Source organism: Sturnus vulgaris, chromosome 4 (assembly GCF_052056855.1).
Source record: "Sturnus vulgaris isolate bStuVul1 chromosome 4, bStuVul1.hap1, whole genome shotgun sequence".
Lineage (NCBI taxonomy): Eukaryota > Metazoa > Chordata > Aves > Passeriformes > Sturnidae > Sturnus > Sturnus vulgaris.
The window spans coordinates 29,557,807-29,573,819 of NC_142246.1; the positions used below are offsets into that span (position 1 = coordinate 29,557,807).

The window sequence follows — 16,013 nt, forward strand, 5'->3', positions numbered from 1 at the left end:
TCTAAATGTCTAATTATTTTGTCAACTTCTATGAGTAAGGGACCTTAGTTGCTAGTGCATTATTTAAATGCAGTGCATTTTGGCAGGAAGACAGGACTGTATATTTAGCATGTGGGTTTTGCGTTTTAATTTCTAATTATGCTGTAAACATGTAAAAAGCTGGATATTAATTGCTTTTGGGTGTTTTCTGTATATTAAGTACTTGATTAAAGTAATTTAGAAATCTGTTACAGTACAACAATCAAAAATGTAGCAAATCTCACCCATTTGTTGGTGATTTTATGGACAGCAACTGCAAAACTGATGAAACTTTGCTTAGTGTTTAAACTACATTCTGTACTGCATACATGTCTTCTTCCTATTCATGCTTAAATGAGCTCCATCAAATACCATTCAAATTCAGTCTTATAACATCACATAAACTCTTACATTTTTGCCATCTGCACTGCTTTTCTTGTATCTGGATCATAAAAACTCTCCTGTGCCTTTTTTGGTTCTGCCAGTATTTCTGTTTTGTTTGAGACATGCGGAAATTTTAGTCATTGTAGCACAATATAAAGCTTTTGCCAGTGTAGCTGTGTCCACACTAGGAGCTGTTTATTGGTGCACATAATAACTTCACTGGTCAAGTTCTCATTCTCACAATAAGCAGCTCTGATGTGGTTTGGATAACTAAGCAGTCTTCCTTCTGCTGTTTTGTATAGACCCTGTCTTTATTTCTGGTGCGCATTTTTGTGTTTATCACTGTCTATCCCCACTTTCCTACAGCGCATGCTAGGAGAATTCTGCAGCAGTCTAACAGAAATGCATGCATTGAAGCGCCAGGTAATGCATTCACTGCTTAGCTTCAACAATATCCTATTTTTTTTTCCTTCTCTTACCTTTGGTCCTATAACTCACTGTTTAGCAGATGTTCAAGATTAGTGCTATTGCAGCACCTTCTCTATAACCAAGACAAAAGAAGTAACTTTGCATAAAATGCAGTGTTACAAACTTCTTTGAATTACAGTTGTGGAGAACGTGGTTGCCACGTTGTTGATTAGTAACAATTGCAAATAAAAAATATGGTGGTAGATACTACTTCAAAAAGCTAATTTCAGTAGGCATTTTTAGTATTTTTAAAACCTGCTATTACATATTAGCAATGGGAGAGGGAAGCAATTTGTGGTAACTTTTCAAAGGTTGAAAAAGCCTATGCTTAAAAAATTAGTAAACTATTTGCAGATAATCAATTTGCACGGTAATGTTTGCTGTATTGCTAATAATTTCATTAACTTTAATACTAACAATTACACATCTGTTAAACTGAGTTTTCCAAATTTAACTATGTTTCCATTCAGCACTTTCCAAATAATGTATGTAATAATTTGATTATTTTGATGCAAGGATAATCCTTAATTTTCAAATGAATGGGGAGATTTATTAGGGAACACATTGTCTTCTCATACATATGTAAAAGGGTTTAAGGGTCGAAGATTTTTTGTGAACTTGGGAGTGATACTAGACATGTATAAGAACGTATCATTTATGTTGGGAAAGAGTAGCTTTCTTGACTTGAGTCTAAAGCTTTCTTAATGCTGTTTGTGTTGCAGAAGTGTGGACTGCTTGTATTCTATAAACTTGAGACCTTTCGCTCTCTTTCTTGAAATGTCTTAAAACTCCATTTTCAGTGTTTAATACCTATTCTGAAAGCTTCATTTTGGTGTGTGCAATATTCTTTTTTATAAAGAATACTTTCTAAAAGTATTGTTCAGAAGTGCAAAGAAAAGAATTTTTATGGTTGTTCTATGTCGTATTTCATATATTAAAAATTTAAGAATGTTTGCCCTTCAGGAAATTAATAATCTTTATGAAAGCAGCTGTATTAGGGAATCTGCAATGATTGAGACAATTTGTATACCTGTAACTTGCATACTCGATAGGCAGTTGTCTGTTAAATGGATGCCTGTCAAGGACTTAACAAGTTCCATTATTTTTTTCTACAGAAACTGGTAGTGATCTTTCTATGTTTGAAGCTTTGCGAGACACAATTTATTCTGAAGTGGCAACTCTTATTTCTCAAAATGAGTCTCGTCCCCACTTTCTTATTGAACTTTTCCATGAGCTTCAGCTGCTAAATACAGATTATCTGAGGCAAAGGGCTCTATATGCTTTACAGGTATGCACAGAATTTTTGATTTGTATGTGAATCAAGCAAACCTTAGATTTTTTTTACAGCATAGGTTATCTTTTCCAGGATATAGTGACCAGACATTTATCTGAGAAAAATGAAAAAGGAAAGTGTGCAAAATCACTTAATTCTGCTACATGGGTGGCATCAAATTCTGAACTCACTCCTAGTGAAAGCCTTGCCTCTACAGATGATGTAAGTTTTTAAATTCAGAAGCTACTGACAGCTTTTCTTGTATTTCGGTTTGGACACGTGTATGCTTGTCTAATGAAATATACTAGGGATTGAATTTTGCTAAAATTAATATCGACTTAGACAGGCTTTTCTAAACAACTAATGGCAAGAAAATCAATGCAAAAGTCATAAAATAAGGTGGGATTCTCGGTACTGCAAATGAGTGATGTGTCAGGGATGAATGAAACACGGAGACAGATGTAAATTGGAAACTGATACATTCAGAAAGAGCCAAAATCCTCTTCTGTGTAGGGTCAGGGCATGTACTGATCACACGATTCTCCAGAAATTTTTACTTTTTTGTATTTAAGAAATCACTTTCGCCTCTGAACAGTTTCTTACATGTTTTGTACTTGAACTATTTGAAGCAAGTGTGGTAGATTTGCCTAATGAATTTATATCCTGGAAGTAGGGTTCTCCAGTCAGGTAATCTGATGACAAATGCTGATACCACAACAAGTCACTGAGAAGAATTGTAGGCTTGTTCACACATCTGTGAGAGTATGGTGTGTTCCTTCTTTGTATTCAGTTGTCTGGTATTTTGTAGGAAAATTTTGGCAAGAACGTTACAGAAGCATGTCAAGATTGTGAACAACCTGATGCAGACAATGGGAGTACTATGTCTACTTCTTCAAATTTTGAACCCTTTGCCACTGATGACCTTGGTGAGAATCCTAAGTGTTACTCCCTCCCCCCCTAAATGTCTGCAATTGTCTGCACTTTAATACACTGTTACCTGATTTTTAGTGTGTAATCACATGTTTTGTGAGACAAAACATAGTTAAATTAGCTAATTGTGAAACACTGAATTTATCAAAGTGTGTAATAAAATGTTATAACTAGTTATAAGTATATTTCAAATCTTGAGGCCTTAAAGTAATTTTTTATCATTGTTTATTTGTCTATCAATTGAAAACTTTTTATTTAGATTAAAAAGTGTTTTTATTCTAAATATAGGCAACACAGTGATTCACTTAGATAAAGCTTTTTCTTGGATGAGGGAATATGAGCGTATGAAAGTTGAAGCTGAAAGTACCCTTGACTCTGAGGGCTGCTCTAGTAATTTTCAGGGTGCTTCTACTGCTAAATTAGAAGGTATGCACATATACATATATTTTGCTTAGTTTTAGAAAATAATTATAATAACTATCAAGCTAAATTGCTTTCTTCTTTATTTATATAGAAAACTTAGCAAAGTTTGAAAGGATATTTACATACGTAAGGAAATAAGATTTGTTATTTTTTTAATAGAAAAGAAGTTTTTGAAAGTAGTATTCTTTAATAGTAATGTCGAATGTATTAAATGTACCGCTTGTTTTTGTTTTGTTTTAATTAAAATGAGGTCCAGATACCGGTGAATGTCAGTCTGTGCCACAGTCAGGTGATGTTTCTGCAGTTCCATGTCCTCGTATAGATACTCAGCAGCTTGACCGGCAGATTAAAGCAATTATGAAAGAGGTCATTCCTTTTCTGAAGGTAAAAGGTCTTTACAATACAGTGTAAATTAGAAGAATAAGAAAAACACTTACATAATTGCACAGAAGAAAATTATTTAAAATCTAAACTGCCTCTTAGAAACAGCTGCCAATAAATATGTGTTCAGTTGCAGACTGCTGAAGATCAAGTAAGAATTAGATGTTCCCACAGAAAGATTCTGTGTAGTTTTTAATAGGAGAAATAAATTGTGAGGTTTCTAGATTTCATAGGGCGAGTGGACTTGACATCAAAAAGAACAGACGTTGCTTGCTTTGGAGCTGACAAAATTAAATATAGGAATGTTTGAGAACATATTTCTGAAATACTCGGTGCCTTTTAGAAGACAGAACTGAAATCACTAATTAAAACTGTTACATACACAGTAAAAGGGTATTTTTGAAGAATCCTTCTGAGTAGTTAATTTTCAACATTATTTTCTCCTGTTATAAATATCTTCAGAGTTGTAGAAAGCTTTTTAACTTCTATTACTACAGAGAAGAAATGTTCTTCTTTAAAGAAGGAGAAGTAGTTACAGTTCCTTCTTTGCAAGGTTGGAGAGCAGAGATAATAGCATTGTAAGATGCTTAAGGCCTATCCCTGTTGCCTTTTACAGTATGCAGAGTGTATAAACTTAGGTTTGTCGAATAAGGTATTTTGTTGATGCTAAGTTTAAAAACTGTATATTGTTGACATGCCAGAGTGCCTGTAGACTTGTTTTTATTTGCACACAACAGTAGATATCTTAATATACATTTTCATAAACTTGTGTACACAGCCACAATACATGAAGCTTCTTAGTTTGGCCAAACATGCCAATTACTCATGTACTGGAAAAAAGAGGTGAATCTTTGTGTGTTGTGACCAATCAGTCATTCATCAAGTATGGTGTTTGGGAGATTGATTAGGACTTTTTTTGTGGTGTGCTGTTCCTTCAGTGGACAGGTGTTTTTTAAATAAATTATTTCTGTATTTGGGTTGATGGCTAGTTTTTCTTTTGAAGTGGTAACAAAGTTCATTCTGTGATACTTGTGTAGGAACATATGGATGAAGTATGCTCTTCTCAGTTACTGACATCAGTAAGACGTATGGTTTTGACTCTTACACAACAAAATGATGAAAGTAAAGAATTTGTGAAGTTCTTTCATAAGCAGCTTGGCAGTATACTTCAGGTTAGTAGTTTTTCAGTGCTGTTTTGCAACACTCAAGTTGGCTGATGAACAACAGATAAACCAGCTTTTCTGAAGTTGTATTTTACACCTTGAATAGCATAGCTGCTGTTCTCCCTCAGCTTTGAAACGGTGATAAGGTATTACCTTTATTCCTAAACTAGTCATTTATTGCACACAGAGCATCTTTTCTGTAATAGCCAGGTAGTGAGAGGTGTATCTCTGGCCTGTGGCTGTCTTCAAGGAAAGCTCTGGTGATGCTTTTTTCATGGACATCTTGTGTAAATTTCTGAAAATCTGTAGTCTGCACTTTTTCATTCTGTTTTTTTTTTTCTACAAGCACAGAGTTTAAATCATGAGGTTATTAAGTTCTGTGTTACATGACTAGAGATTCCGTATAAAATCTGTTTTAAGACTCTAAAACTTTTTTTAAAAATGAGCTAATATATACGTAACTAATTTCGAGTTATTAGAAATTTGAAAAATACTTAGTCTTTAAAGCTTGAAAGCTTGTTTCAGAAACTGAAGAATTATTTCTTTTCACAGGATTCACTGGCGAAATTTGCTGGTAGAAAATTAAAAGATTGTGGGGAGGATCTTCTTGTGGAGATCTCCGAAGTGTTATTCAATGAATTAGCCTTTTTTAAACTCATGCAAGACTTGGACAACAACAGCATTTCTGTAAAGCAAAGATGTAAACGAAAAATAGAAACTACTGAAGTAATGCAGTCTTATGCTAAAGAGGTTTGGGTTTTGGTTTTTTTTTTAATGTAGCTTTTCTGAGATTGCTAAATATATGTATTTTCTAAACTAGTTTGATTACCTTATTTTATATCTTATATGTTTGTTTATTTATTTATTTTACCAGTTGCTGTGTAATCACAGTATTGCTTGTGTAGAAGTGTAAACTGGTTTTCCTCAGTAAGGGCAAGTCCTGTGATACAGATACGTAACTATTACAGATATCTAATTGTATAGACATAATTCACACACAATAATTCACACGTAATTCAGAGGAAATGTCCTAATGGTTATATGTGAACATAGGAAGGAATAAACAAGTGTTTAAATAGTTTTAACACCTGGGGCCATTGAGTAGTTTCACCCCAGTGGGTAACTGAGCCTCTCACAGCCACTCAGTCCCCTCTGGGATGGGAGACAATCAGAAGGGTGAAACGGAGGAAGATCATGGGTTGAGATAAAGACACTTGAATTGGTAAAGCAAAAGCTGCACATGCAAGCAGAGCAAAACAAGGAATTCATTTGCCACTTCCTATAGGCAGGCAGATGTTCAGCTACCCCTAGGAGAATGGGGCTCCATCACATATAATGATGACTTGGGAAGTCAAACACCATCACTTTGGATCTCCCCCTCTTCCTCACTCTTTGCCCAGCTTTATATGCTGAGCATGATGCCATGTGGTGTGGAACATCCCTTAGGTTAGTGAGGATCATCTTCCCTGGCTGTCCTCTTCCAAGTGCTGTGTACTCTGACCTCTTGCTTTTGCAGTGGCATGAGGAGCAGAGAAGGTCTTGAATCTGTGGAATGCTGTTTGGTGGTAATGAAAACATCCCTGTGCTATCAACCTTGTGTTCAGCACAAATTGAAAACACAGCCTCATACTATCTACTGTGAAGAAGTTTAACTCTATCCCATTGTATTGTTTTTGCATGGTCCCACTACAGTCAGCTAAGTACTTTGACATATTGGAGGTCCCAGTTCATTAGCTCTTTAGGTTTGCCTGCTGGTTTCTCTGCAGTAGCTTAGGCATCATCTTTAACAGACTTCCTGTTTTATCTGAAGTTGCCCACTAGGCCTTTGTTACATAGAGTTGGTTTATACATGCTATGAGAAAGCATGGAGCCAGCTTAGATTCAGTCTTTCTTCTCTCCCAGAAGACAGAACTAGGGTTCAGATCATTGTTTGCCTCATTGCTGTGGCAGAGGTTCAGATTGAACAAAGCCAAACATGAGCCAGAGGTGGTAGGTCCTGATTACTTCACAGACCTGCACAATTGTCTCTGTATGGTCTTCTCACAGCCCTCAACACTAGAATCCTGATGCAGACATACTTGATTGTGGTTACTAGAAAAAAGGGAGTGAGAGAGCAAGGACAGTAACACACATGGACCTCTCTGGGGAAAAAAGGCCAACTTTATTGAATGGACAGCCCGTATTTAAAGCATATTACACGGAGCTAGGACAGGACAGTAGCTCATTGGACAATTGGGAAAAACATCCATGAGACCATACCTCAGGATGTGTCCCATGGGAAAAACACCAGGTGTTAATCTTTATTATTAATTCCATTCTGTTTTTCACCATATTATCACCTTGGGAGACTTCCTCCCTAACTGAAGCCATAGTGAGTTTATCAGCCTGGGAATGGACTTGAGAGTCAGGAGAAATTCAGACCTGAAAAAGAATTTTCAAGCCATAATTCCTTAGCTCTCTAAATGTGTGTGTCCACACTTGATCTTGCTCCGTTTTTTTCTCTCCTGGGCCCAGTTAAGTAACTGTTGAAAACACAGCTCTTTGTCTTGATTAGAGTTAGAATCACGAAGTAGTTTGAGTTGGAAGGGACCTTAAAGATCATCTAGTTTCAACACCCTGCTGTGATGTATCTAATTCTATATGCTAGATATGAGTCAACCACAGACTGTAGGATTAGTCCAATATAAACATAATTGTTGAAATTAGAAGGGCTAGCACAGATTTTAATGCTTTGCAACTCTGAAATTTTGAAGACATCAGTGTGTACAAAAGTCCCTGTGGCTTCCTGCTGTTTTAAGGTAGCAATTCTTAGTAAGATTAGCATTTCAACCTGGCTTTCAGTGTTTCCAAGTTATTTCAGTTTAGAATTGAAGACAGTTTGTGTTTCTTCTAGGCAAAGAAAGGTCTCCAGGTGGATGTTTGTTCTTCTGTTGAAGATGTCGATGAGGACAAAGTATGTGTATGCCTTTCAATGTCTTTATTTCTCATATAAGTTTGTAGGTCACTTAGTCTTACTGTTGTCTGTCATAGGAATCAAGTGTCTGTTATCAGCCTATTTTCCAGTCTTTAGAAATTTATTAATCTCCTTTCTGTTATTTTTCAGTGATTTACCTTATCAAAGTAACAAAGTAGATTATAATTACCATTTCTAAGGCAGCTTAACTGTTTTTATTAGTTGACATTTTCTTTTTTAATGGTATGGAATAAGTTGATTTATTTTGCATCTTCAGGAGAAGGTGGATGTTCTGAATTGGTACATGTGGTATTTGAGGTCTCAGAGTCCAAGTGTGTCTGTGCTCTGAGTATGAAATGTTAGTGCTCAGAATTTGTTCCTTTTCAAGTTTCTTTTGAAAACCACTGATATGGGGAAGTGTGTTATGTATGAAGTTATAATGTTCTGCTGAAATGTTCAGCTTTCTCCAGCCAAAGGAATAATACAGGTATATATACCAAGCAGAATGTTGATTGCTTTCTTAGAAATGACTATAGGTATGGGAATAGGCATGTGTGGGAGTGGAGTCAGTGCTTTCTTCTAGGGCACTGCTTTGGAAGTAAAAGTAGGAAGTTGTACATCACTTGTTACAGTTGCTGTAGTGTAGAAGAGTCCTTTCAGGATTTGGAGCCAAACTCAGGGCTTTACTTGAGGTTCATTAGGAAGAGCAGAATTTTCTCATTCAGCATATTTAGCAAATTATTTAGCAGGGAGACTGCTGAGGAGATATTGCTAAAGAAATAAGAGGCTGCTGTTATGAATATTTTTACTCCTCATTTAGGAGGAGCACGGAGGTTGCTGGAAGGTAACAATGCAGGTGTATCTGGCTTCTTGATAATTACAAATCTAATTAAAGGATTTTTTTTTAGCCTAGCATGCTGATCCAATGCCAACCTTTTTAGATAATGACATACTCAGTAGTTATTAGGTCTTTGAAAGCTGTGTCTGAACAGTGCCATGATCTCTGATCGTGATCTACGACAGGAAGTTCTGATGCTCTGTTCTAGGAGTATTGTTCTGCTGTATTCATTTCAAGGCCATAAGGGCTACTTAAACAGATTTTCAGTAAATACTTTTTAATTTTTGAGAAACAACTCCTTTATGCAGAAACTTTAGTGCAGTCTTTAGATAAAAACGAAATTGCACAGTATTCCATGTTTTCTTAGGACAAGGATGAGACTGAAACTGCTAAACAAGTACCGGCCTCGGAAGCGTGTGCTGGTAACGGAGTACCTGAAAGTATTAGATCTGATGCATCTGAGCAAGAGGAAGATGAGGAAAGTGAAAGAGGTCCAGTGGCAATAAGTAAGGCACTTTTATATAGTTCATTATTCAGTGTTTCCACTGTAGTTTTGACCAGCTAATTTTACAACAGGATTTGCATGAAGTAGTGCTGTGTAACACCTTGACTCGCAGATTTTATAGTCAGTCCTTTGTCAGTGAAAATTTTGCAGTACTGTATTTCCTAGTGTTATGTCAAAGGCTAAATATTCCAATTAGAGGAGCTCATTTTTTTCACAATCAGTAGATCTGTAAAAATATATTAGAAACAGATTCATTGAATTACACATTCTATCTCAGCTTAACTCCAAGTTTCTCAGCCTTTAGCCTGAATGATGCGAAAGCTGTGCAAAATTTATGCAGTTTTTCATTTAAATAACACGGCTTTTTAAAATGTGCTTTTACTTTAAAGTAAAGCTTGCCTATATTTTTTTTTTTTTTGTTCTATTTTTTTGTCTTACACCAACTACTTCTGACTTGGATTCTTTTACCATTTACATTCTTTGCACCAACTTGTTTAATAACTTTGACATTTCACACCAGTACAGGGATGTTTGTTCATAATATAGCTGATGTGAAACATATTTGAAAAGTGTGTTTCTTTGAGATCGTTGAAAATTAGTTCTGTATCTTAAGTTACTATATCTTAATCTTAAAGAATGCTTTGAAGTAGGGGGTATCATTGCATTCAATTCCCCAGCAAGATGTGGCAATTCAAAGGTGGTTTTACATTGATTTGCCTTTAGGTTTATCAAAGGCAGAAACCCAAGCTCTGACTAACTATGGCAGTGGAGAAGATGAGAATGAAGATGAAGAAATAGAATTTGAGGAAGGACCTGTTGATGTGCAAACATCGCTACAAGCCAGCAGTGAAACAACTGAAAATGAACAGGTACTGTCAAAATTGTAAAAGCAGTGCAAAGCTTTGCCAGTGCACAGCTTTTCAGTACATACTTATATGTGTATTTTTTCATGTTCACTGTTTTTGTACTGTTGAAAGTAAAAGAATAATACAATAAGTTATATGATGCCAGTAGCTGCTACATGCAAAATGTAGCATTCCTCGCCTAAGTTTATTACAGCTGATGCCAAAGTGGATGGGCTGACAGAGACAAAACTGATGGTTACATCTGCTATGAGAGAGGAAAAAATGTTAAGCTGCAAGTGAGAAGTTAAACTTTCAAAAGAGCGTAATTTTAAAGCTTTAAGTAGTTCTTTCTCTGTGTTTGCTGAGATTAAGTTCTAATTGGGAGTAATTCACTCTTGTATTCTAGCATGTCTTTTGTTTTTCTTCCCTCCCTTTTGTGATAATTATTTCTGGAACAATGGTGAAATGTTATTGGGTATGATTGTCATTTCACTGTTAGTTTTCTTAAAAACAATTAAATATGTGTGGCCTGGTTTTGGAGAATTGTCAGTTCTTTACATATTTAATAAGATTGACAATCTATTGAAACTTTGGTTTGCTCAACAGGTATTAACATTAGGCAGGGATGTAACTGGAACATTTTACTTTAAAGGCTAAAACAGTAGATGTTTTAAGTGCAGCCAAAGAGTTTACATGGGAACTACTGAAATGAAAAAAAAAAAGTTCAGATAAAACATCCCTATCAGTGTTAAAGATTTTGTAAACTGTTGCTGACTAGCTGCCAAATAGGAACTTGCTGTCTTTATTTCAAACTACTGAAAAGACAAATTCACGGAGCAAGTGAACATTAGCCAATGTTCACGGAGCTAGTACATTAGCCAATAAACTATGAAGCTGCTCAGTAAAGTTTTGTTCTCATTTTTACCTTCCCCAATAGACTTCAAACCAAGAGTTGAGTGAGGCAAAAAGCAGTGAGATTGTGTCATCAGAGCAAGAATCTGTTAATGTTAAAGGTAAGCCCAATATGCGGTAACTGAGAGACTAACACTTCCATATGAATTTGCATATGGTGAGAATTGTCTTGGACAGTACCTGTGTAATTAAGAGTAAGATGATCAGATTTACTGGACTGTCTTTTTCATAGAACTGTATCAGTTGCCTGGATATACCTGTGTTGATATTGACACAATAAAGCTTTTAAAGAGGAAACATGGAATAATCTTACTTAGGTAGATGTGGTTTTGATGCTTGACATGAGCAAGAATTTTAGCTGATTGTTGCAGCTCTTGGCACAAAACTGTTATCAGAATTAATGTTTGTTACAGTGTTTTGATGTTTAGATTTGTCTTGTACTTGTTTTTTCTGCTACTGTTTTACTAGTTATTGAAATGATTTAATTTTTTTCTATGAGTAGTGTAACTGATTAAGAGCGAAGAAATTGTTTTCTATGGAAAGAAGGGATCATTACTGGGTTGTATGAATGTTATTTCTAGTGCAGCTGTTGTTACTAACACCTTTCCTGTGTTTTTCTGTTGCAAACACTAGTTTTGTTCTTGGCCTTTTTTTGCTGACCAAAAATCAATATTAGAGTGGCAAAATAGAGTATAGAACAGTAAATTCCTTAATATCTCCTCATACCTAGAATGAATGTTTTATAATAGGTCACTTGTGTTCTGGAAGTTGTTTTTTGTGGGTTCTTTTAAAACACTTTTGAGTCAGAAATCAAATCACATACTCTCATGGGATAAATTGCTTATACTTAAGTGTGTAAGGGTACAGATAACTGATGTTTTACTTCAGTCCAGCTTTGTGTTGGTCTAAGAGACTATAATTCACTTTCATTGCTCATTTGTAGCTTTGGATCATAATTTTTAAAAGAATAATAATAATCTGGCATATCTGTATGCTCAGAATATTTTATTATCTCTGCCTAGTTAAAAATGTAATTCTGTGGTTTTAGGTGAACAAGATGTGGCTGCCGTTGTGCCTCATTACCTCAGTGTCATGGAGAATACACCAGCTTTAACAGTCAATACCCCAGAATCCTTTATAACAGCCACTGTGAAAACAGAAGGATCAAGCTCATCTTTAGCAGTGAATGAAACTCAACCACAGGATACTACATGTGAAGAAAACAAATCTGGTGCAAGTTCTGAAAGCTCCATGGCTGGCAGCCCTGATACAGAGTCACCTGTGCTAGTGAATGAATATGTGTGTATATTTCAGTTAAGATGCAGACAAGAGAAATGATAAGCTTTTTTCTACTTCGGTGTTATTTCTGTTTTGCAGTCTTTTTTTCCATCTGCAAATTTGCTTTTTTCTGTTTCCATCTACAGATTTGATATGCACATTGGGGGTTTTTTATGTACTTTAATAGTTTTGGAGTGGAAAGAAAACAAAATCAGCAATTCTTAAATAACCACAACTTTCATTAACAGGAACCTGGTTCTGGAAATGTAAGTCAAAAATCTGATGAAGACGACTTTGTGAAAGTTGAAGACTTGCCCCTCAAACTTGCTGTGTATTCAGAGGTATTTTGCTATTATTTGTGAGATTGTTGTTTAGAAGTGCATACCCTAAATGTCTCTGTTACCATCAGTAAGAATTATCCAGAATTTTGAGATTTGCTTTTTCTGTTACAAAGGCAGATTTAATGAAGAAAATGGAAACAGAGGCCCAAACCAAGAGTTTGTCTGATGAATTACTGGGTGGAGGCGGAGCTCAAGATCAAGAATTAGCAGGAGATGGCCAAACACTGAAGGAACCTGGTAATTATTTTCTCTATTCTGCACACATATTGGGAAGGCACTCTGGAATGCTAGAATTTAAATATCACTGATTGAAGTAAGCAGTTATTGTGTCCATCTCCCTTCTAGATACTTTTTTAGATTCTGTGGCTGATAAAGTCATAAAAATTAACATATTTAAAGTGCATGCCACAACATAATGGTTTTGAAACTTACCCAAAGCAGTATTTTTGTTTCTTGTTACACAAGCTTGGGTTTAATAATATTGTAAACTATAATTGCTATTATCTGATTTAATAGCACTCAGTATAATTTCCTGACAGACTCCTCAGTGCTTTTGTTATAGAAACATTCAAGAGACTTTTCAGAATAGTAAAACATCTCAGGGAGAAAGAAATTATTTTTCATATGAAGTATACCGTGTGGTAGAAAAAAGTTCCAGTGTGTATGATAGCAATAAATTTTTTCACTTTCGTGGAATGTTTTTTATGCAGATACAAAAACTTAATGGTAATGCAGGTCAGAGAAAAAAATATTGTTGGGGGGTTTTTTCTATAATATTGAGACAAAATTACAGTATTAAAGATTTCTATTTTATTGTTAGACTTGTAGTTCTCCAGTGGAGTGTACAGTAATGGCATATACAAAGGCATGAACTCTGTATTCTGATAGTAGCAGTTTTCTGCTAGTTTGGCTTCTTCCAATTCCTCAAATAGTATAATTAAACAGATTAATAGAAATAATTAAATAGATTAAATATAATTAAATTTAATGCATTTGCAGTGGCAGCACAAATTTTTTTTTCCAGAACAAAATGTGAGGGAAGGTGCATCTTTCCTTCCATTTCAGTCACAGCTCTGCCAGCTCAAGCCTTTTGTGCCCATTTGGTGAATCCTGATGCCCAGGCCTGCTGTGGGAGCAGTCTGACCAGGAATGCCACACCACACTAAAGTTGTAGCTAGCTCTAAGCCATTCTTAAGCTGTGTATGGGGGGATGGCTGTAGCTGTTAAAGTAAGTCATGGCTGAAAATGTTTGTGAGGATGAAATAGCAGTTGAAACATGGTCATGAGTAGTTTGATGCTTTGTTAGATGTAAGACAGTTATTTTATTCTTGTTTTACAGAAACTTTCGGAGCTCAAAATGCATAAGAATAACCCGAAGATGTCTGCATTTATAAACTCTATGTATACAAATGCATATGGAAGATCAGCACTAATTTCCCAGAAATCTGGAAGTGTATAAAAATGTAAAATTTTTAACACACTGCCTCTTAGGATAGGTATGTGATCTTCTGCCTGTGGCAGTTTAAACAGCTGAAACTGAATCCACTTCTATTCAGTTTTGCTGCAGTGTTCTTCTTCTGTCTTAATTTTTTATTTTTTATTGTGACTTGTTTGGTAATTTTAAAATTGTTCAAAATGGTAGTTTTAAATAAAGTTTGGACTTGTCTGTAAATTTTCTGTTTTGAAAAATTTTCTTTGGCTTACAAACCGGTATGCTGAGTTTGTTGCCAGAAGTTAATTGACTTGTTGGCATGTTTGTAGCAGTTTGCTTTTCTCCTACAAGAAACACTGCTAATTTTCCTGGGACAAGAAATTCTCCAGGTTTCTTGCATCATCTGAAAATACAAGGTATAGACACAGTACATACCTACATGTTGTCTTTATACCCTAAAGTATAGCCTGTCTGTTACAAAACGTTCCTGTTCATGGCCTGTGGAATTCCTTTCTATCATCACATTTATCTGAGGTGATGTTGAATACCCCAGGTTTGTAGTTAACTGCAGAAACCAGCTGTATTTTTCTGCTTTTGCTGAATCCTTTTGATGTTCAAAGGATTAAACCGGTCTGAAAATATTAGTGTCTTTTCATAGCTAACACTTAAAATGGCTACAATTGAAGGTCTGGAGAATCTGTTCTAAAGTGTTTGACTTTGTAGTGAAATTTAGGAAACTACATTTAATGTTTTTGAAAAGCAGTTGAACTCAGCACCTCCTGGAGTCTCATGGTAAAGGTGGAATTAGAATTACAGAAGAGTAGATTGGAAAACCTTGTTCTGTTTTTCAGAGTTGCTAAAAACACCAAGTCATAAAACTGAACTACAAGAATCTTATTCAGCAGACCTGCTGCATTATAAAGATCCTGTTTACCTTAAACACAAGGCTTTTCTGAAAGTAGTTAAAAAGCACTGGTCATCTTTAATTCAGGATTGTGTTCCTTTTGAGGTTAGTATGATAATGTGGCTATATACTGTGGGAGACAGTATAGTGATGGTGAAGCCTAAATATGCTTGAAGTTTAAATAAAATGAGAATGTAATTCTTCTGTGATTTTTTTTTTCTAGTTTGTTTGGAGTATCTCTAGGTTTTATGAATGAACTTTGAGTTGGCAGATTATTGTCACATGCATCTCATGTCCAAGGAAAAAAGTAGATTAGCAAAAGGTTTGAAGATAGTTTAGTTACTCTGCAGGCTTATAAACTGGTGGTACTGCTGTAGGCAGAAAAAACTTTACCATTTTGAGGCCCAAAGAAATACATTATGACAAAGGCAACTGTGAAACTGAAGCAATGAGAGTTCTAATTACTAATGTAGCCCAAGAACCATTCAGACTTTAAAAGAGGGTATTTTTTATAAATTAGAGTGAGATTATGTGTACAGATTTGAAATAAGGCTGGTTTATATATTGAATCATTAAATTCTAAACTCAGGAAAGAGCCTGAGCACACCCCAGTCCTGAATTCTTGCTCTGGAATGGTGGGTTTAACCTCAACCAGCAACTGAGCACTAAGCAGCTGGTTGCTCATTCATCAACCACTGGAATCAGAGAGAGAAGTGGGGAGAGTGAAAACAAAATAATTCCTAGTTGAAAGAAAAATTAATAGGTAAAGCAAAAGCTACACATGCAAGCAAAGCAAAATGGTAAGCAGGTGTTTAGCCCTCTTCAGGAAAACAGGGCTCCATGATACATAACAAGGACTTGGGAAGAAAATGGCATACTCCAACTGTCCCCTGTTCCTTCTTTGAGCTCTGTATGCTGAGCATGGTGCCCTATGGTGTGGAATAGCCCTTTGGTCAGCGTGGGGC

At 35.6% G+C, this 16,013-nt stretch overlaps 1 protein-coding gene across 30 annotated transcripts in view; it reads left to right on the plus strand.

Annotated features, from left to right (window-relative positions):
* Positions 1–14,384, plus strand: part of PCM1 (pericentriolar material 1) — a 40,149-nt gene extending 25,765 nt beyond the window's left edge. For 19 of the 30 annotated variants that reach the window (XM_088163468.1, XM_014873494.2, XM_088163441.1 and 16 more), the window contains 16 exons: positions 769–825; positions 1,986–2,158; positions 2,237–2,365; positions 2,952–3,069; positions 3,362–3,499; positions 3,747–3,880; positions 4,915–5,049; positions 5,593–5,790; positions 7,934–7,993; positions 9,199–9,337; positions 10,060–10,205; positions 11,119–11,194; positions 12,142–12,392; positions 12,620–12,712; positions 12,826–12,949; positions 14,052–14,384. In XM_088163468.1, the coding sequence (XP_088019594.1) occupies positions 769–825; positions 1,986–2,158; positions 2,237–2,365; positions 2,952–3,069; positions 3,362–3,499; positions 3,747–3,880; positions 4,915–5,049; positions 5,593–5,790; positions 7,934–7,993; positions 9,199–9,337; positions 10,060–10,205; positions 11,119–11,194; positions 12,142–12,392; positions 12,620–12,712; positions 12,826–12,949; positions 14,052–14,077 (1,997 nt within the window). In that variant the 3' untranslated portion in view covers positions 14,078–14,384. The remainder of the gene's footprint in view (positions 1–768; positions 826–1,985; positions 2,159–2,236; positions 2,366–2,951; positions 3,070–3,361; positions 3,500–3,746; positions 3,881–4,914; positions 5,050–5,592; positions 5,791–7,933; positions 7,994–9,198; positions 9,338–10,059; positions 10,206–11,118; positions 11,195–12,141; positions 12,393–12,619; positions 12,713–12,825; positions 12,950–14,051) is intronic. The other 11 variants (XM_088163456.1, XM_088163459.1, XM_088163460.1 and 8 more) reach the window with 5 other exon arrangements.
* The last annotated feature ends 1,629 nt before the right edge of the window (positions 14,385–16,013 follow it).